Source organism: Euleptes europaea, chromosome 1, assembly GCF_029931775.1.
Source record: "Euleptes europaea isolate rEulEur1 chromosome 1, rEulEur1.hap1, whole genome shotgun sequence".
NCBI lineage: Eukaryota > Metazoa > Chordata > Lepidosauria > Squamata > Sphaerodactylidae > Euleptes > Euleptes europaea.
This window is the reverse complement of record NC_079312.1, coordinates 162,366,296-162,388,334: the sequence shown is the minus strand read 5'-3', so window position 1 is coordinate 162,388,334 and position 22,039 is coordinate 162,366,296. Positions and strand designations below refer to the sequence as shown.

The 22,039-nt window shown below is 46.5% G+C and overlaps 1 protein-coding gene across 1 annotated transcript in view; it reads right to left on the bottom strand.

Moving 5' to 3' along the window:
- The window catches only part of AVIL (advillin), a 42,327-nt gene extending 31,213 nt beyond the window's left edge, over positions 1 to 11,114 (bottom strand). The window contains exons 1-3 of the mRNA XM_056853446.1: positions 11,049 to 11,114; positions 6,414 to 6,488; positions 3,712 to 3,908 (exon numbers count right to left, since the gene is read on the bottom strand). Coding sequence (XP_056709424.1) covers positions 3,712 to 3,908; positions 6,414 to 6,488; positions 11,049 to 11,114 — 338 coding nt within the window. The remainder of the gene's footprint in view (positions 1 to 3,711; positions 3,909 to 6,413; positions 6,489 to 11,048) is intronic.
- Between the last annotated feature and the right edge of the window lie 10,925 nt (positions 11,115 to 22,039).

Below are 22,039 nucleotides of genomic sequence, written 5' to 3'. Positions count from 1 at the left end.
TCCACTGAAAAAACGTAGTAGGGGCTCGATTTGGATCAGAACCATAACTATACCCCCCCATCCTATAATTCTGTATTTTATAAGCAAATATTTATATTGTTGTCTGGCTTGTGCTGTATCAATAAACATTACATTACCCCCACACCATTTTTGACAGCCAAAATGACCTGGGAGCCATGGGGGGTATTTTTGTCCCTTCGAGGGCTGTCCTCCCAATGGGGCAAATAATGCTCGCACAGCTTCTAGTCTGTATTGGCTACAAAAAATGGCATGGAGGGGAAGTCAGGGGCCGCTCCTCTCTTTGTGCTGCAGTTCTGATCCAGATCACGCCCTTACTACACCTTTACACAGAAGTTGCCACTGGGGAGTTACAGTGCAGTACAGCTGCAAGCCCCTGTGGCAAACTTGGGTAAGCATTTCGTGTCGTTCAGTCCTCTTTACCTTTGCTTGGTATCCAGGGAGCCTGATACCAGGGAACAAGCCAGGATTAAGGCAGGATGTCTGAATTCACACATCACATGAAACCACAGTTAACTAACCAAGTTCAAGCCATGGTTTGATGGACGCTGAAATGCCAAGATGATAGAAATTGGGTTTCATTGAGGATACCATTGAGAGAGAAAAAGGAGCCTTAAAATAAGAGAAACCGGCAACGTATTTTTCAAGCGTCATAAAATTCAGCTCACGTTCCAAGTATCTTCTATCTCCATGCATTTGGGCGGCTGAAGAAAACACTGAAACAGGATTTCTTCACCGGGAGCCTGTCCTGCCCAATGAAATTTCTCAAAAGAGACTTTAACAGAATTGTTATGTTGAATATTGAGCTGTGACTTAAATTGTATTGCATGTAAAATTACGTGGCTGACCTGTATAAACATAAAGACATTTTGCAAGAAATGGTTCTAAATATATGAAGAAATATACTTTAATTTTCTTTTGTAAATACATAGAAGATTCAACTATACCTTGTCTAAATATGTGTGTTTTTGTACTTTATAATTTAATTGCCAAAAGCTGTTTTTCTTTGGATAACCTCCAGGTGGTGGCTGGGGATCTCCCGCTATTACAACTGATCTCCAGGTGATAGAGCTCAGTTCCCCTGGAGAAAATGGCTGTTTTGGCCATTGGACTCTATGATATTGAAGTCCCTCCCCTCTCCAAACCCCACCTTCCTCGGGCTCCATCCCCAAAAGCTCCAGTTAACTCCCAAACCCAGAGCTGGCAACTCTAACTTACCATTAGGGCTGTCAATTCGGTTCGGCCCGAACTGAATATCAGCCGAATTTCCCTTGATTCGGCGGTTTTTAGTTCGGGAGGAACCGAACTCAAAACTGGCGGGCAACGGGGGGGCCGAATTCAGCGAGTTCGGGAGTTCACGAATAAATTCGGCCAATTCGGGGCCGTCAGTAAGCAGCATAACCTTCAGTAAGCAGCATTCTCCTCCCCCGGCCAATCGGTGGCCAAGCTGGGTCTTCTTCTGGCCAATCAGTCAGGATTGAATACTGGAGGAATCAGCTGATGTGCGGCAGGCCGGGGAAAGAGAGAGAGGGAGGGAAATCCTCATGTGTGTGTGAGGGGGTGCTTGTGCACATTCGCTCCTTTCCGTGGCTGCAGGGGGCGCATTTTTTGGGGTACTGACCCCAAACTTTCAGGGGATATTCAGACAGGTTTTTTTAAGAGACCACCCAAGTTTTGTAAACATTGGGTCAGGGGGTCCCGAGATATGGGCTCCCCCCCTTTTTCTTTCCATGGCTGCAGAGGGCGCATTTTTGGGTGTGCCGACCCCAAACTTTCAGCGGAGCATCAGACTAGGCTTCTTAAGATACCCCCCAAGTTTTGTAAACATTGGGTCAGGGCCCCCCGAGATATGGGCTCCACCCCTTTTTCCTCTCCCCCCTTTTCCATTTTCGTGGCTGCAGGGGGCGCTTTTTTGGGGGTGCAGCCGCCAAACTTTTGTCATAGCTTCAGAGAATCCCTCTTAAGAGACCACCCAAGTTTTGTAAAGATGGGTTCAGTGGGGGCTGAAATATTGGCTCCCCCCCTTTTCTCTTTCCATGGCTGCAGGGGGCGCATTTTTGGGTGTGCCGACCCCAGACTTTCAGCGGAGCTTCAGTCAAGGCTTTTTAAGATACCAACCAAGTTTTGTAAACATTGGGTCAGGGCCCCCCGAGATATGGGCTTTCCCCTTTCCCCTATTGGGATGAATGGATCACCCTCGAGAGATGCATACATATGGATCTTATATTGGATACAAATGGAATCATATTGGATTACCCAGCCTCCCAGCCCCTCCTGCTGGAACAGAAGACAGCCACAGTAAGACCCCTTTGGGGGCTTTAATCTATATTTTTTCTTTTCTGTGTGTGTGTGGGGGGGAAAGCAGAGTCTGTGTGTGTGTGTGGGGAGGGAGCAGTTTCTGTGGGTGGGGGGGGGAAGCCAAAGGGGGCTTTTGCCGGTTCTGCCTGGGGTGTGTGTTCCCCCTTCAGTCTCTCTCTCCCTGGTTTGAGGGGGGGCTTCATTTTTATTCTTCAGGTTTTTCCTCATTCATAAGATCAGTTAGGTTATTTTGATGCTTGCTCAAAACTGGTTTTCAAATGGTGACTTAAAGAATGCATCTGCCTGGTCCCAAGTCCAATGCAAAAGGAGAAATTCCACCCCCTCCTGCTCATTATGCATAGCTAGCTGCCTCTGTCCCTTTCCATGGTATGCAAACTCCCAGGCATCAGGTGTTGCTATGCACTGTTGCAAAGGTGTTGCATTGCGTGCTTGTGTTGCTTTGCAGTTGTATTGTTTTGCAAAATTCTTCACACCTGCCCCGCCCTTTGCATGTTTGCAAAGGGGTTGCTCTGCAGTTGTGTTGCTTTGCAAAGTTCTTAGCACCTGCCCCGCCCTTGCTCTCATCAGCTGTTTGTCGGCCGGGAGCTTTGTGCGTGGGCGGCAAGCTCTGCTGAGAGATACACATTAAGGGTGGGGGGGACCCCTTTCAGGGCCCATATCTCAGCCCCCCCTGACCCAATCTTTACAAAACTTGGGGAGTCTTTCAATATACGTCCTTTGAAGCTCTGCTGAAAGTTTGGGACCTCTAAGCCCAAAAATGCCCCCCCCAGAGCCGCGGAAAGGCGCGGTTGTGTTTTTAATGGCTTTATTCGGCCGAATTTTTTTCCCGAACTTTGAATTCCCGCCGAATTGAACGGATCCGAAGTGGGGGAGTTCGGACTTCGGCACGTACCGAACCCACAAGGGCCAAATTCGGCCGAATCCGAACTGTACCGAATTTTTTTTTTTTTGACAGCCCTACTTACCATAGTTATTGGCAAAGAATTCAAATAATCACACTAACCATCATTTAATTAAACCATTTTTTGTATGTCTGAACTGAGTGATTGTTCTGAACTGGTAACTGACAAACTTTCTACCTTGAGGGAACCATTTTCAGGTTACCTTGTCTGCTTAAAGAAGGAAAAAAGAGTGGCTGACCCCATGTTGATAATGTTTTGACATTTATCATAAGATCTTAAAGTGTAACAACCACAAACGTTCCTGAAGTTCACTGTTCCCCCCAGCCACACACAATTCATTTTGATGAACCCAAAAGTGGGCCTTTCAACTTGGTGAGGACCTTAACTCCACCTCCCCTATCCAAAAAGGCACCCCTGCTTGTTACCCCAAGAAAGGTCTGCAGGCCGAGAAGCGGCAATCCCATCTACTTACATGACGCCTTGCTTGAAGTAGCCCTTGAAAAGCTCAGACTCGTAGCTCTGTACCTCACGGTGCTGCACAGGGACCCCTCCAAGGTAATCATCCAGTTGGGTGGTGTAGATGGCAGCGCAGCCCTGCTCATCTTTCGAGGAACTTTTCCCGATCCAGTAGTGGATGTCATAAGACAGGGCGCTGCCTGATTGGCGAGTCTGCATGATGGAAAGACAAAGGTCACAGAGAGAAATAAGGATATACATGGATTAAGCTGTGGTGGGGCAAGGGCACAGATGGGGCAGATGCCCCAAATTGGGTAGCCAGCTCCTGGTTGGGAAATACCTGGAGATTTTGGGGGCAGAACCTGAGGAGGGCGGGGTCTGGGGAGGGGAGGGACCTCAGCAGGGTATAATGCCATAAAGTCCACTGTCCAAAATGACCATTTTCTCCAGGTGAACTGATCTTTGTGGCCTGGAGATTAGTTGTAATAGAGGGAGATCTCCAGCTACCACCTGTAGGCTGGCAACTAGGGTTGCCAACCCCCAGGTGGTGGCAGGAGATCTCCTGCTATTACAACTGATCTCCAGCTGGTAGAGTTCACCTGGATAAAATGGCCACTTTGGCAATTGGACTCTATGGCATTGAGGTACCTCCCCTCCCCAAACCCTCCCATCCTCAGGCTCCACCCCAAAAACCTCCCGCCGGTGGTGAAGAGGGACCTGGCAACCCTACTGGCAACCCTAGCCCCAGGGTCTGTAGGTTCATCCCAGGGGACAGCTATCGCAGGTTTATGCTGTCTGCTACTGCTGTTCTACTAACTTCATGAGTGCAACCTTCTCCCTGGTTGGACCAGCAGCCTGGTAGCATGCCCTGCAATGACTCTTCTTCACCACTGATATGCCTTGCCCAGAGCCCCAGATTCCTAGGGGAATCAAACCCGGTTCTCCAGATCAGAGTCCACTGCTCCAAACCATCGCTCTTAACCACAACACCACGCTGGCTATGTCACTAAGGCCTATGTTACTAAGGGACACCAAATGCCTTGATACAAAAGAAGGGCAGAGATTAGCAGCATCCTTGGCAATGGGCTTTTTGAGGAAGAATGTCCCATCTGCACCCGTTCCCTTCTCAGAATGCCCCTACAGCTAAACTAGAGCTCATCAAGGTAACCTATAAACACTATTCCTTTCCTTATTCTTAGGCCTATGTTTGTGGCTTCCTAATTGTGGAACTCCCTGCCCCAGGATCTGGTGATGGCTGCCAGCTTGGAGGGCTTTAAGAGGGGGGTGGACATATTCATGGAGGAAAGGGGTATTCATGGCTATTAGTTAGAATGGATACTAGTCATGATGCATACCTATTATCTCCACTTTCAGAGGAGCATGCCTATTATCTTAGGTGCTGTGGAACACAGGCAGGACAATGCTGCTGCAGTCGTCTTGTTTGTGGGCTTCCTAGAGGCACCTGGTTGGCCACTGTGTGAACAGACTGCTGGGCTTGATGGGCCTTGGTCTGATCCAGCAGGGCCTTTCTTATGTACTTATCATATTACCCCATGAGCTGGGGTCTCCTTCACTCCAACCTAATCTGCTTCGAGAGGCATCTTATTTCTCCTTCTATCATTACACTTTTGGGGGTATAAAGTTAGCCCCAAGAATCTCAGACATTCTTCCGGCTGTTGGGTCCCCAACTCTGCAGAGGGTTCCTACTACTGGCTCCAAAGTCCTGAGTGACAGAGTGTCTTGGGGGGTGGGGGGTGTCTTTGCATTAGCGCTTTTCACCTATCTGGCTTCCCTCCTCTTCTTTTTCATAGATGGAAATCTCACCAAACTTCAACCGCACTGGATCAGGCTTGTATGCCTCTCTTACCTGTTCTTCTCCTTTCCCCCCTTCTTTATATTAATAATGTGTGCTGAGGTTAGGACTTAGTAGAATTTAGAGTCTGAAGAATATTTTTCTTTTAGCGTTTCCTGTGCGCACACAATCTTTCAAACTCTGTATTCAATTTTCTAATTCCCTTTGCTATTATCCTTTTATTTCCTTAATAAATCCTTAACTGGAAACCATTGCTCTGTTTATTCTAAGAATCTGCACACTCTTATGAGATCTTACATCAAAAGTATACTCTGGTATACATCAAGCAATATGATCCCAATAATATTTACCCTAAGCACAGGTGTGTATAGGCTTCTGACCCCTTATAGGGCGGACACTCCTTTAGTTAAGGTATATGCATATCTAGGCCATTTGGCTAACAATCACCACCAATAATATTGAATATAACTACACTGACTAGGATAGCCTGGTTTTGTAAGTTCTTGGAAGCTAAGCAGAGTTGGCCCTGGTCAATATTTGGATGGGAGACCACCAAGGAATACCAGGATCGCTACACAGAGGCAAGCAATGGCAAATCACCTCTGAACATTCTCTTGCCTTGGAAATCCTACAGGGTTGCCATAAGTCAACTGCAAGTCGATAGCACTTTCCACCACCACACTGAATATATTCAATGTAGAACTACAAATGTATTGTAACAAAACTGAATTCCAACTCGCTAATTTGTTGCATGAAAAGCGTACCTCCAGAGACTGAAATTAGAAGAGCTAGAGGCAGCATGTGAATGAGCGACAAGTAGCTCTCGAGCCACAGAGTGGGTACCACTGATTTAGTGAAGAAGAGATCTCCCAGGCCACCCATGACCCAACCCTCAGTGCACTTACTGAGAGGAGAACGTAACAGTCACCCTCATAGAAGCTGCCGTAGGCATTCGGAGGCAACGGCACTAGATCCATTTTCTGGGAAGAAGAAACAAACATGTTGCTAAAAACAGAGGACAAAGTATACTTAGCGGTTGGAGTAATTTCATCATCCTTCTCTCAAGTTTCTATCAGTGAAGCAGAACAGAAGACAATATAATTGGGATATTATGCACAGAAAATGGATTATATGGTTGCATTTTCTTGCCTGCGAAATATTATCTACATTGCGGAAGTCAACACTCTTAGCCAAGCCATGAGGTGCTGAAACGGTTATGTGAACACATTTCTCATTTTTTCTGAAAACTCTGATTTGTCCCATTTAAATAACTCCAAGAACCTATTGGTAGAATTGCTATGCCTATATGTGTGCACGCATGCGCACGCTTCACTTCCCCACTTACGTCAGTTCCCACAAACGAAACAGTCAACAACAATTTTTAGAATACAATGTACATGAAATCATAAAAACAGCACCTATATTAATTTACAGCTGCTAACAGCCCCATAAAAAAGTGTTTATATTTTCCTTTTAAAAGAGTAAGTTGAACAGATCTAGTGGGTGGGGCATTCAGGAGTAAATTCAGGAAACGGGGGGGGGGGGGTGACACCAAAAGAGCTCTATTGCTAATGAGAATTAGCATTAGACAAAATTCCCAAGTGCCACTTAAAGCACTTTTCTGCTCCTCTCCCACCATTGTTTGAGAGGCAGTAATGCAGTTTAAAAATTTCTTGCATTTAGTTTGTGAGAGCGTAGGTGATGTGGTATGTCCCAATCTCATTAAACCCTGAAAGCTAAGCAGGGTTGGTACTTGGATGGGAGACCACCAAGGAAGACTGTGTAGAGGAAGGCTAACTCTGCTAGATGACCTCTGCTTCTCACTTGCCTTGAAAGCTCCTTGCTGGGGTTGCCCTGAGTGGGCTGAGGCTTGATGGCACTTGTGAACATATTTTATTTCTGAAGTGATGGGTGAAGGATGATTTACAACTGCTATTTATGTGGTGTGTTGTATGCGTGTATGGAAATAACAGGTGTATGGCTTTAAGAATGTTGCTCTGCAGAGAGTGACTATCAGCCCATTCCTGAAATTTGGGCCGAAAGGCCTTAGGAGGCCTCCGCCGGCCTCCGCCAGCGCAGGGGCCCACACCACCGGCGCCCGGAAGGCGCACGCCAGCATGAATGGCCCCAGCGCCGGCATGCAGGCCCGGGTGCCGATCCCCAGCTGCCACCGTGGCAGCGCTGGGGCCTGACACTGCCGCAGCCTCCCGCTGGCCTCCAGCCGCTGGCACAGGTTGCTGCGGTGAGCCGAGAGGCGTGATGGCACCCCGGGAGGCATTCCCGGGGCATAATGGCACCCCAGGAGGCGTTTCTGGGGTGTTGTGGTGCCGGCTGGGGGGCGCGGCCGACATTAGTCAGCCTCCCGAGCCGTTTTGGCTCGGGAATGCCCCTTTTTTATTTTCTTGAGATACACCAGCTTTTTGTGCTGGGTTGCCTCCTAAGCCTGGCACAGGCATTCCTTTCAGGAATGCGCTGTTTGCGTTCGACCTTGATCGTTGGGGGAGGTTTTTTTAGGGTATTAGCCTCGTCCTGGAGTCAGTGGTTTTTCCTTCTTCTGACGGCCTTTACTGCTTAGTAGGATTGTTCTGTTTTGTTTTTGCTTGTTACGAATTGAGAGTGTGTGTGTTTTTTTAACAAACTCTCTCCAAACCATGCATAATTTTATAGACCTCTATCATGTCTCCCCTCAGCCGCCTTCTTTCCAAGCTAAACAGCCCTAAGTGTTTTAACCGCTCCCCATAGGACAGTTGCTCTAGTCCCCTAATCATTTTGGTTGCTCTTTTCTGCACCTTCTCAAGCTCTGTCATATCCTTTTTTAGGTGTGGTGACCAGAACGGTACACAGTATTCCAAGTGTGGTCTCACCATAGATTTGTACAAGGGCAGTATGATAGCAGCAGTTTTATTCTCTATTCCTCGTCTAATTATGGCCAGCATGGAATTTGCCTTTTTTACAGCAGCCGCACACTGGGTTGACATCTTCATTGAGCTATCCACTACCACCCCAAGATCCCTTTCTTGGTCTGTCGCTGACAGCACAGATCCCATCAGTGTATATGTGAAGTTGGGATTTTTTGTCCCAATATGCATCACTTTACACTTACATTTAATCTCATTTGCCATTTTAATGCCCATTCTTCCAGTATGCAGAGATCCTTCTGGAGCTCTTCACAGTCCGATTTTGTTTTAACCACCCTAAATAATTTGGTGACATCTGCAAACTTAACTACTTCACTGTTTAACCACAACTCCAGGTCATTGATGGAACAGGTTGAAAAGCACCGGTCCCAACACAGATCCCTGAGGCACCCCACTGCTCACATCCCGCCATTGGGAGAACTGACCATTGATTCCTACTCTCTGCTTCCTATTTTTCAGCCAGCTCTCAATCCATAAGAGGACTTGTCCTCTTATCCCGTGACTATGAAGTTTGCTTAGCAGTCTTTGGTGGGGGACTTTGTTAAAAGCTTTTTGGAAATCCAAATACACAATATCCACAGGCTCATTCCTGTCCACATGCTTATTGACACTTTCAAAAAACTCTAATAGGTTAGTGAGACAGGACCTACCCTTACAGAAGCCATGTTGGGTTTTGCCCAGCAGACCTTGCCCTTCTATATGCTTGACAATTCTATCTTTAATAATGCTTTCCACTAATTTACCCAAAACAGACGTTAAGCTAACTGGCCTGTAATTTCCTTGGTCCCCCCTGGAACCTTTTTTATAAATGGTGTTACATTGGCCATTCTCCAGTCCTCTGGTACAGAGGCTGATCGAAGGGACATATTACATATCTTTGTTAGAAGTTCAACAATTCCCCATTTGAGTTCTTGAAGAACTCTAGGATGAATACCGTCTGGTCCCTGTGACTTGTTAGTTTGCAGTTTGTCTAGACGTTCTAGGACTTCCTGCCTTGTTACCACTATTTGCCTCAGTTCCTCATTTTCCCCTCTCCAAAATATCTGTTCAAGAGAAGGAATCTGCCCTGTATCTTCAACAGTGAAGACAGATGAGAAGAATTCATTTAGTTTTTCAGCAATCGCTTTATCCTCCCTTACAGTTCTTTTACTCCCATTGTCATCCAATGGTCCAACCGCTTCCCTAGCTGGTTTCCTACTCCTAATATACTTAAAGAATTTCTTATTGTTTGTTTTGATGTGTTTAGCAATATGCCCCTCAAAATCTTTTTTTGCATCTCTTATTATCTGTTTGCATTTCCTTTGTGCAAGTTTGTGTTTGCTTCTGTTCGCCTCGTTTGGGCAAACCTTCCAGTCTCTGAAGGAAGACTTTTTTTCTCTAATTGCTTCCTTCACCTTACCTGATAGCCATGGTGGTGACCTCTTGGACTTATTACTACCTTTCCTGACCTGCGGTATACAAGCTAGCTGAGCCTCTAGTAATGTGGACTTGAGTAACCCCCAAGCCTTTTCAAGAGATTTAACCCTCCTAACTGTTCCTTTCAACTTCCTCTTTACCAGTTTTCTCATTTTAGAGAAGTTCCCTCTTTTAAAGTCAAAGGTAATTGTGTGAGATTTCCTAGTCACTTTCCCACTTACATATAAATTAAATTTGATGCCATTGTGATCACTATTGCCAACTGGCTCAACTACATCCACATCCCGCACTAAATCACTGGCAGCACCACAGAGTATTAAATCCAAGATCGCCTCCCCTCTGGTTGGGTCTATGACCAACTGTTCGAGGGCACAGTCATTTAGGACGTCTAAAATTTTTATCTCTTTGGCTTGACTGGAGCATACATTTATCCAATCAATATGAGGGAAGTTGAAGTCTCCCATTATTACTACTTCATTACCTTTACATGCTTCCCTAATTTCATTCTCCATCTCAAGATCACCCTGAGCCAGGTCAGGGAGCCAATAGAACGTCCCCAGTACTAAATCTCCTTTGGGGCCCGGAATTGTCACCCATAAGGATTCTGTGGACGAGTCTGCCCTTTTTATGGTCTCTAGCTTATTAGACACTATGCCTTCCTTGATATACATAGCAACACCCCCTCCAATACGCCCTTCCCTGTCATTTCTATACAGTTTGTAACCAGGGATGACTGTATCCCACAGGTTCTCTCCCCTCCACCAGGTTTCTGTAATGCTCACTATATCTATGTTTTCCCTTAAAACCATGCACTCTAATCCCCCCATTTTTGCTTGGAGGCTTCTAACATTAGCATAGAAACACCTCCACACTGTTTCTCTCTTTCGACTTGCCTGGCATGTGCCTTTGGGCATCTTTAAGTGGCTATACATCATTTTCCCCCCATTCCCTTTCATGTCCAAGTAATTCCCATGTGGGCAATCTGAAGCAATTTTCCCTTTGTCCATTTTGCTGGTCTTTAAGGTGCTACGGGGCTCCAGTTTTGTTCTGCTACTATAAACTAACACAGCTACCCACCCAAAAACTAACTGGAATATCTTCAAAAGAAATATCTTCAAAACTGGGTTATCTGCAAATGGAAGGTGGTCCTTTCACAGGATAGATGGCCAATTCCCACCTCACATGGAGAAACTTGCATTGCCTCACCTCGATTCTCCAGATGATCAATCCAGGCTTGTTGGTAACAGCCCTGAAAGCATTCATCAGAGCCATGGTGGTTTCTGGTTTTCAGAATACTCTGTTATACCTGCAAAACAAGAAAAAACAGTCCTGCCGATTATCAGAATGAAAATATGGAATGCAGTTCAGGGAGCAGTGAAATTTGGATTTGTTGAAACCATGCCCTGGGTGGCTGGCGATCTCCCCCATTTCGGTCTGTGACAATTAGATTCAAGGTGGCGTGAGGCGAGCACATTCTTGTAGGTTTTCTATAGTGACTCTTTTATTGATCATTCTTTAAAAGCGGCATTCACAAATGCAAACAACCAGCAGGGGACTCAACAGATCAAGTTCCTTCTGAACAACTATTGTCTATAATCATGACACAATCTCTCTGAAATGGATCAGCTGACTGGGAGTCCCGCTGAGCAATACAATCAGCAATAGCTGTGGTTCCTTTAGAATACTTATTAATTGCTTGGGGCAGGGGTCCCCAACATTGTGCCTGTGGGTGCCATGTAGGGTTGCCAACCTCCAGGTAAGAGATGGAGATCTCCTGCTATTACAACTGATCTCCAGCCGATAGAGACAAGTTCACCTGGAGAAAATGGCCGCTTTGACAATTGGAGTCTATGGCATTGAAGTCCCTCCCCTCCCCAAACTCGGGTGTATTCCATCAAGACATGGAAACTTATTGTTTTTTTAATTTCCCCAATAGGTCACCTCAGTTTGCCTCAGTTCTACAGACTCCCTCCCTGAAAATAGTAGCTTTGGCTCTAATACAGGGGTGGGGAACATCAGGCCCGGGGGCCGTTTAAGGCTGGCGAAATCATTTGGTCTGGCCTTTCATGGGTCCTGGCAGATCTCTAGCTTAGAAGGATCTAAGACTGGTGATGCACCCCTCCTGCGGACAGGAATAGCCTCTATTCAAGGCGGAAAAAGCTCAGTTACTGAACTGCATTGCAAATCTTCAAATGGGGTATAATGCAATTTATTGATGCTGCTTCATTGATTTTTCTTTTTTATTCCTTTTAGCTCTTGGACAGTGCTAGCAACGGGAACTAACGTGAAGTCATGCTGCCTCACTTTTTAGGGAAGTCATGGCTTCATGTCTTTTCTTCATCAGACATGGTGGAGGCTCTTTGTCCACAATGGCAGGCAGTTCTATGTAGCAAGAAGAAGCCCTTGAAGCCTCTTTGTTCCTCCAGAAACGTGCCTGCATTGCAGAAAACTTCCCTGGAAATCCTGCACAGTCAAAGGCAACCCTCCCATTAGGCAAAGTGGAGCAGCCCATTCCTAGCAGCAAAATCAGGATGTACCATGAAAGCTGGGTTGCCAATCTCCACTATTACAACTGCTCTCCAGGCAACAGAGATCAGTTCATCGGGAGAAAATGGCCGCATTGGAAGGCGGACTCTATGGCATTAAAATCCATTGAAGTCCCTCCCCTCTCTCAAACCCCGCCCTCTTCAGACTCCACCCCAAAGTCTCCAGGCAGTTCCCTACCCAGAGCTGGCAACTCTACATGAAAGGGAATCCAATTGCCATTTATTTCATTTCCTTGACAAAAGCCGGCCAAGTTGGGGAGGGGCTGAGTGGTAGAGCACCTGCGCTGTATGCAGAAAGTCCCAGGTTCAAGCCCCGGGATTTCCAGTTCAAAGGGATCAGACGTTGGGAGTGACTTTTCTCTGCTTTCGATCTTGGAAGCCACTGCCAGGGAATGCAGACAACATTAAGCCAGAAAGACCAATGGCCTGTTTCATCACAAGGCAGCTTCAGGTGTTCATATGCGGGTAGGTGAAGGTGGGGGGTAAAGGTTGACCCCTTTCACATAACCCTGGAGCTTGCCTTCAGAAGAGAGACATTGCTCCCCCCTATGGTACCCCTTTGGGTGGATGCTGGGCCACACATTGAGATGGGTGATAGACCCTCCTTTTGGGGGCTACCACTATAAAACCCTTGTCTGAGCAGTCTCTGTGGTTTTCAAAAGCCGCATGATATTTCATGGGGCAATCACATTTGCTGCAGCTACACCATTGTTCACCATGACCTGGACAGCCCAGACTAACCCGATCTCTTCAGATCTTGCAAGCTGAGCAGGGTCAGCCCTGGCTAGTATTTGGATGGGAGAGTGTCAAGGAAGTCCAGGGTCGTGACACAGAGGCAGGCAATGGCTAACCACCTCTATTAGTCTCTTGCCTTGAAAACCCAACAGGGTCACCAGAAGTCAGCTGTGACTTGACGGCACTTTCCGCCACCACATCTTTGTTCTTCACAACAAATATGGTAGAGGACAGATGCACTTGCCCAATCCTGGGCACAAACACCTGGGTCTCTTCAACACAGAGCTTTTCCTCCAGTTTGTTGACCAAACTGGATCGAATCTCTTGGAGCATCCATATGTCTTCTGCCTCATGGGTTTCCCACCTGTTTTGATGCAATCTTTCCTAAACCTACTTTGCTACAACCTGTCCTGAAAATCAAAGCCTGTTTGCACAAAAAGCTGAGCATTTTTGCACCTCCCATCTAAATTGGCACCATTTTGTTTCCTGCCGCCCGGCAGCTGCCACATCTCCTCTCCCCGCCTTCTGCTACTGGAGAGAATTTGGGGGCTTTTTCAAAAAAATTGTTAATTGACCTAGGTCTATAGCATTAGGCTATAAGGATATGTCAACAGCAATATGTTAGCTACCAATTGTTATTGACATATTATGCTAGTTTAAAATTGGTAATTGACGTATCGCTGTAAGCTTAATGCTACACTAGTATGTCAATTACTAATTTAAAGAAGTAAATGCCCTTAAAAGCCCCCCAGTGAGGAAATGAAGGAAATAGAAGCTACAGGATTCTGGGGCAAGGAAAGTGCAGGGGAAATTATCACGTAGATGCTCCATTGCCCCTGCAATCACCTCAGTATTCTCACTAGTGATAGAAGGAACACAGGAAACCTTTACTGTATGGATGCAACCCCCGATCAGGACTCCCTGGGGCATAACCACAAGCATTTAGGAAGGCACATCTACCTTTGCAAGAATTGCTGGAGGGGACACTGACATACCCACAGTTGTCACATGAATCAGAAAAGGGAGGTTTGACTTGCGGTGCAGATTAGATTGGAGGAGGGTGCTTTGGCTGATGTTATTAGAGGGGTTCCGACAACATTAACCCATACATTTGTGCAGCCTGAACTCTTGTAACAAAACAGATTTTTACAGAAAACACTCTGGTCTTTTATGCATGGCTACTTTACTCGCTGTCATCTCTGCAGCAACTTTGAGTCTTTGTTTGAATTATGCAAGCCGTTTCCGACTGGCAGAGGTCGCCTCGCTCTCCCCCTGCGTTTCCTCATGTTTCGCCCACGTTTTCAAATTCTAGATAGAACAGGTCTCTTAAAATGCAGGCAAACCGCAGGGAAATTCAGGGGAAAGTGAGGAGACCTCTGGCAGATGGAAATGGCATGCATAATCCAAAGACCCGAAGTCGTCAGAGGGATGATGGCGAGGGAAACAGCCATGCATAAAAGACCTCTGAGTTTCAGGTGTTCTCATCTACAATGGATCCTGACCCTTAAGTTGCTGTATTGAATGTCCCACCATTTGGGAAACTTTGGCTAGGTGTGTCCTCAGCCATAGCCAGCAAAATGGTTCGGGGAAGGCTACCCTTCAGTTTTCAAGAACTGTTTAGGCTATGGTTACAATCCAATTAACATGTGGACCTTCACACACCCACATTGGGGCTTCCTCGATTGTCCCTATGAGGCTCAGACTGTTTGGCACACGTAGTTCACAAGGAGCACGAACGTTTATAAAACAGAGAGGAAAATTTAATCATGCACGCTGGGGCTCTGCATCATGCTGTAGCTGATCGGGACCAGTTGGATAGTCAGTTTCACATGCATTTTACTGTTATGTGCAACTATGAAGAAGAAGAAGAGTTGGTTTTTATATGCCAACTTTCCTTACCACTTAAGGAAGAATCAAACCGGCTTACAATTGCCCTCCCTTCCCCTCCCCACAACAGACACCCTTTGAGGTAGGTGGGGTTGAGAGAGTGTGACTAGCCCAAGGTCACCCAGCTGGCTTTGTGTGTAGGAGTGGGGAAACCAACCCAGTTCACCGGATTAGTGCCCACCGCTCACGTGGAGGAATGGGGAATCAAACCCTGTTCTCCAGATCAGAGTCCACCACTCCAAACCACCACTCTTAACCACTACACCATGCTGGCACCAAGCTACAAGAGCCACTGCATATTAGGTTGCTAGCACATTTGTGAATCTGGTAGTCTCAATCTACAAATCACTATAGACTTATTAAAAGTTGAAGTTATAAAGGATCAGTTAGCAGATAATGTGAAAGACCTCTGACTAAGTCCCTGGAGAGCCACTGGCAGGCAGAGTAGACATGCCTGCCCTTGATAGACCAATGGCATGACTCAGTATAAGGCAGCTTCATGTGTCCATGGGAATCCAGGGTCCTTGCCACAGGAATGCAGACCGCCGTGTGTCATAATTTACCTTTATAATTTGTATTCTTCCTCACATCCATTTTTTACTGCAGCCAGATTCAGTCTCAGAACCTGCCTAACCTGTGCCCTGGAAAACATGGAACTATAACAAAGTGTCTCTGAGCATGTCTGGACTGTTTTTCTCTCACTACTGAGCATTCACAGCCAGCTCAGATACATCTGAAGGGGTTCTGCTTCCAAACGGGACTTGTCCCATTCATTTTTAGTAGTCAGCCACTGGGTAGAAGAAGAAGAATAGTTGGTTTTTATATGTCAACTTTCTCTACCACTTAAGGCAGAATCAAACAATCACCTTCCCTCCCGCAACAGACACCCTGTGAGGTAGGTGGGGCTGAGAGAGCTGTGACTTGCCCAAGGTCACCCAGCTGGCTTCATGTGTAGAAGTGGGGAAACAAATCTAGTTCACCAGATTAGCCTCTGCCACTCATATGGAGGAGTGGGGAATCAAACCCAGTTCTCCAGATCAGAGTCCACTGCTCTGGGTGCATCGTGGTTCTGAACGGGGCCACACATCAGCCTCACAGAGAGACAGAGCAGAGCCTCCTAACTTGTTCTGACAACGTGGACCTCAGAGACACCTATGAAGGATGGGAGGGGGAACATGCAGATACTTACCAGTCACTGTGAAGCCCTCGCTGCTAGTTTCTTCTTAACAAGGCAAGGAGTGGCACGCTCCAAGAGGAGAGGAGGATTCTGGGAGACCAAATAGCAGAAGGCTCAGAGCAGCCAAAACCATAAAGGCAGCCCTCACCCTTCCCCCTCCATACCCCCAATTATTCAGTCATTGAAACCAGATGGCGAGGTTTGACGCGGGCTGTAGACTGTTTTGCTGGGCTTGGAGGAAGCCCAAAGGCTGGGATTGATTAGCCAGGAACATGCAGGGTCGGACCCGCTTAAGTGCTAGAGATTCGGCTGCTTGGACCTGCTTCTGAAAGAACTGTCGGGACCCCTTCCTCCTTTGGCAAGGGAGGGACGCATCTGCAGATGCCCTTGAGACAGGCTGTCTGTTCTTTCTAGAGACGCTGGAAGTTTAGCTTTGCATTCTGCAAAAATCCCGGGTAACCCATTCCAGCTTAGGGGTGGCTCCAATGTAAAGGCTTTCCGCCAGCAGGAAAGCTCTAGAATCGTTTCTTCAGAGGCACACACACACACATGGAAAATGTTACCCAAGAACGGGAAAGGATCCATGTGGATTTTGCAGGAAAGATGCAAGTAGGATATGAAAGTCTCGTTGGCTCTTGCTTCCTGCCAACTTGGTGTACATTTTCCATTCTTACGCAATTCTTTTAAAAAAATGGATGTCCCACAGGAAGCATCCCACTGCACTCAGACACACTGCTATTATGCAAGAAACAGCCTTTGCATGTTCTTTCTCATACGGCAAGGGAGATGTCTGCATATAAAGCTGGCGCAGATGCTCCTCAGCATCAAGATCTTTATTGCAGCCCCACTGAACTTGATGGATGCCTCTCCTAACACAATAGTGTGTCTCCATTTAGGGCCGCCAGTTGCAATAAAGATATATGTAGATGAATTGGAATGGGGGTCTTTCCCCAAATAGGCACCGTATGAAACTGCCTTTTACTGAGGCAGCCCCTGGTTCCTTCTAGACTCAGCATCTTCTGCTCTGTCTGTCAGTAGCACTCTAGACAGTTAATAGGGCTGCCAAGTGCCCGGTGGTGGTGGGTAAAATCCCGCCAAACCACCAGGCTGCCCGCCGACCAGCTGAGGGCCGGCGGGCAATGCGTGGATGCGCACACGCTGCACGCACGTCTGTCAACCTCAGCTAAAACTCTATGGAAACCACAGAGTTTTGGCCAAGATCGCTAGAGCGTCTGTGTCACATGGGGTGCGCACGCGTGCCACGCCAGGCGTGCATGAGCATTGCATGCTGTAGCCACACCCCGGGAAAGCTCCCGCCGGTGGAGCTACGGGGCCTGGCAAGCCTAAGACAGTACACTAGAGAGCCAGTGTGGTGTAGTGGTTAAGAGCGGTGGTTTGGAACACTGAAGTACACAGAGCCCATCCTCCAAAGCATCCATTTTCTCCAGGGAAACTGTATTCTGGAGATGAGCTGTAATTCTGGGAGATCCCCAACCCACCCCTTAGGGTTGCCAGCTCCGGGTTAGGAAATACTTGGAGATTTTGGGGGTGACGCCTACAGAGGGCGGGGTTTGGAGAGGGGAGGGACTTCAATGGCATCGAGTCCAATTGCCAAAGTGGCCATTTTCTCCAGGGGAACTGATCTCTGTCGCCTGGAGATCAATTGTAACAGCTGCAGATCTCCAGCCACCACCTGGAGGTTGGCAACCCTACCCCACCTGGAGGCTGGCATCCCTAGCTCAGCCAGAGGCATTTATGGGAGTCTGGTTCTAGTTGTAGAATATATGGATAGACCAGATTTAAATGTCGTCAAGCCATCCATACATAATGTTTTTTGTGGGTATTGATCACTGAAAATTTTTATAATATTTTTATTACAAGGTTGAGGCCTCTAAAAATTGCTACTGGAGTTCTCTTTTCATTAAATTACTCAGGTGGTGTTTCTTACTATTATTAATGGTAAAGAAATATATTTATTGTTTATTTTGTTGGGTAAATTTTTGTCTTTTTTATCCACTTTATCAGAATTTAAAAGCAGAAAAGTCATTTTATATGCTGGTTCAGCGGTTTTCAGGATCCAGTTATAAGGCAGGAGAGTTACAGGATAGCCCTGTATCTAGATATAATGTTCAGAAATGTGCAGGCAGGCCAGGCGGTGGTTGGAGAACAGGCTTTCTAGCTGCATTATACAGGCTGAGTATCCCTTATCCGGACTGCTTGGGACCAGAAGTGGTCTGTATTTTGGAATTTTCCCTATATTGGAATATTTTGGAATTTTTGCATATACATAATGAGATATCTTGGGAATGGGATGCAAATGCATTTATGTTTTATATAGACACATAGCCTGAATGTAATTTTAAACAATATTTTAAATAATTGTGTGTACACTGAACCATCAAAAAGCAAAGGTGTAACTATCTCACTAGAATACCTGTATCAGCTGTTAAACAAGAGCAACAACATACAACAAACAACCTAACAACGGCAGGCTTTCAGTCTCCACCTACAAGGCAGTGTAACTCTACCTGTAATAAGGATGCAAATGAATGCCCTTGTTCGCATTTTTAATGCAAATGGAACCACACTGAATGCGCTGGATCCAAATGAGCTTTAATATCCAGGAAGAGAACCCACAACTTGTGCCTTCAGCTGGCTTTGAGTTATTGTGTGTATTCCAGAGGTAAGAATTTCCCCATGCAGAACCCATATAACCCCCATAAAGCATAACAGTGCAATCCTAAAAAGAGTTACTCCATTCTAAACCCATTCATTTCAATGGGCTTAGATTGGAGTAACTCTCGTTAGGATTGCACTGTTAGCCCCTTTTAAAAAGAAAATCCAAGACTTTGTTACAAAGTGATATGTTTACTATGATTCTCCTTTTAAGAAACAAATTTTCTCCTTGATAAACATAAATGTATTACAACACACCATAATCTACCCATAACTGTTGCCTGGCATACGTTCATGGACCTATCTACACTCCAGTCACAAACAGGGCGTGATTGCAGTGGCCAATACCCAGAGGACCCTGGGAACTGTAGTTTTGTGAGGGGGGAGGGAATCCGAGGATACCCTACAAGAGAACGCACAGCAGCTTCACTAAGCGGCAGTACCAATATGGGGTTGGGGAATGACAAGCTTGCATAAAACCATTGTAAATATATATTATAGGTATGCCCAATACAGATGCCTGGTGACTAGGGTGGCCCGCTCAGGCTTGGAAAATACCTGAAGATTTTGGGTGAAGTCTGTGTTTGGTTGGGTTTGACTAGGGTAGGGACCTCAGCAGGGTACAATGCTGCAGAGGCCACCCTCCAAAGCAGCCATTTTCTCTAGGGGAGCTGATCTTGGTCATCCAGAGATTGGTTGTAATAGCAGGAGATCTCTAGGTGCCACCTGGAAATTGGCAACCCTGCTGGTGACTGTCCCCCCCACCATTAAAAGTTAAAGTCCAGGAAAGAGCATTATGAATTGCAATAAAGGTGGGAGAGGCCTTCAATTTTGAGTCTTTCGAAGCCTGAAAGGTGGTGCATCAAAAAACTAAAGTCTTTGGTGCTGTCGTTGATCTCAGCCCAATACTAATCTAGACTTTTAGGTCATTTATGCATGGTTGCTTTAACCTCCTTTATTCCCCGTTTCAGCCAGAATCAAAGTAACCCAGGTTGGGGGAAATTGTATGCATTGGCTGGAATGATCAGGGACGAAACTGTGTGCAAATGGAGACATGAATACAGAAAAGCAGTCTCCCAAGTTCAAATCAAGTCCCGCCTCTATAAATGCTGCTCTGTAATTGGCTGACTTGCAGTACTCACCCTGAGAGAAGATTTCCTTCCCCCCAGACCTAACTGCCACATAAAGAAGCATTTTATGAACAAAAAACAAAAACCGGAGCAATCTGAAAGAAGGGTGGGGGGAGAGAAATCCAAGTCTCGTTTTTAAAACGCCTTTCTTTTGCTCAGAAAGAGCTCCGAGGTAGCAGGAAACAATTGAATCCCTGCCTCTTTACACACTGCTTCGTGATTGGCTGTGACAGAATCCAATCTTCTGTGCTTCCCGTTTGGCTATCTGCATGCCACCTTGAAGAGGGGTTTGGAAAAGGGTGGGGCGAAGTTCAACCCAAGAACAGAGTGTGCATGCTCTGTGACTCTAGAATGAGCCAGGATGAACGGTTTAATTCGGGCCAGAAGAGGAATGGGAAAAGCCGGGTTCGTTTTGCCTTGAAACAGCATTGAGCTTCCAAGGAATGAGGTAACGTGCATACTGAAAAAATTGATCCTGGCTGAAACAGGGAATAAAGGAGGGTAAAACGACCATGCATAAATGACCTTAGTGACTCTGAGCAGCCTAACTAAGCAGAGTTACCCTCTTCTCAGTCCAAGGAAATCAATGGGCTTTGAGAACAGTGTAATTCTACTTAGAATAACACCATCAGCTTCCTTCTTCAAAGCAAGTTTTATTTATTCACTTACTCAGTGCCTTTATCCCACCTTCTTCTAAGGAGCTCTTAGGTGACCTGCATGGCTCCCTCCCTCCCTGTGAAGTAGATTAGACTGAGAGAAAATGACTGGACCAAAGTCACCCAGTATTAGGGCTGCCAACCTCCAGGTGGTGGCTGGAGATCTCCTGCTATTACAACTGATCTCCAGGTGACAGAGATCAGTTCACCTGGAGAAAATGGCTGCTTCGGAAGGTGGAGTCTATGGCATTACACCCCACTGAAGTCTCTCCCTTCCCCAAACACCACCCTCCTCAGGCCACACCTCCAGCATCTCCAGGTATTTCCCAACACGGAGCTGGCAACCCTACCCAGTAAACTTCATAGTGAGGGAAGATTTGAACTCAGGCTTCCTTTCTCCCAATCCAGCATTCCTAGGGTTGCCAGTGGAAGGTTTTTGGGGCGGAGCCTGAGGAGGGCGGGGTTTGGGGAGGGGAGGGACTTCAATGCCATAGAGTCCAATTGCCAAAGCGGCCATTTTCTCCAGGGGAACTTGATTTCTATTGGCTGGAGATCAGTTGTAATAGCAGGAGATCTCCAGCTAGTACCTGGAGGCTGGCAACCTTAAGCATTCTAGATTCCCAAAGATTCCATCATAGGCCCAGAAAAACATTTCCAAATATGCATGTGGTTGTTAATGAAGCCTAAGGAACCAAATGCAGCCTTGGGTAGGATTTTTGGTGACTAGATTCTCCCCCTCTTAATTTACAACCAGGGGTTGTTCAGCCAAGGCTGCTGATCTTTTCCTCTGCCCTATGACTTCCCTTCCTTCATCATTCCATCAGCCCAATCCTTGTCAAAACATATTAAAAAACAAAATTACTGCAATTGGAATAAGCGCATAATCTGAAACCCTTTGTAATAAATCACTGCATTTGATTTGTTTGGTCCAGAGCACACTAATCCCACCCCTTTTTTAAAACTTAGATTCAGAGCTGGGATTGGGGGCCGCCACTTCATACCTCTCAGAGAGCCACTGGCCAACTTAACTTGGATTCTGTTGCTGAAACTGTCCCCTAAATGCTCAAGCCCTGCCAGAAGAGCACCACTGAAACAGGGCTCGAACTGAGTCATGGCTCAGACCAGAAACACCTTTTATGCCGGGACGTTTCCCCGCGGTCACCCCTGCCAACTGCTTCGGGCTTCCTTTTGATTGTGCATGCCATTTTCGACCGTCAGCGGTCACCTCGCTCTTCCTGTGCGTTTTGCCCACATTTTCCAGATTCTGGCTAAAACAGCTTCTGGAAAATACAGGCAAATGCGCTGGGAGAGTGAGGCGACCTCTGATGGTCAGGAAAAGCATGCGTAATCAAAAGGAAGCCCAAAATTAGTCAGCGGGGGTGACCATTGG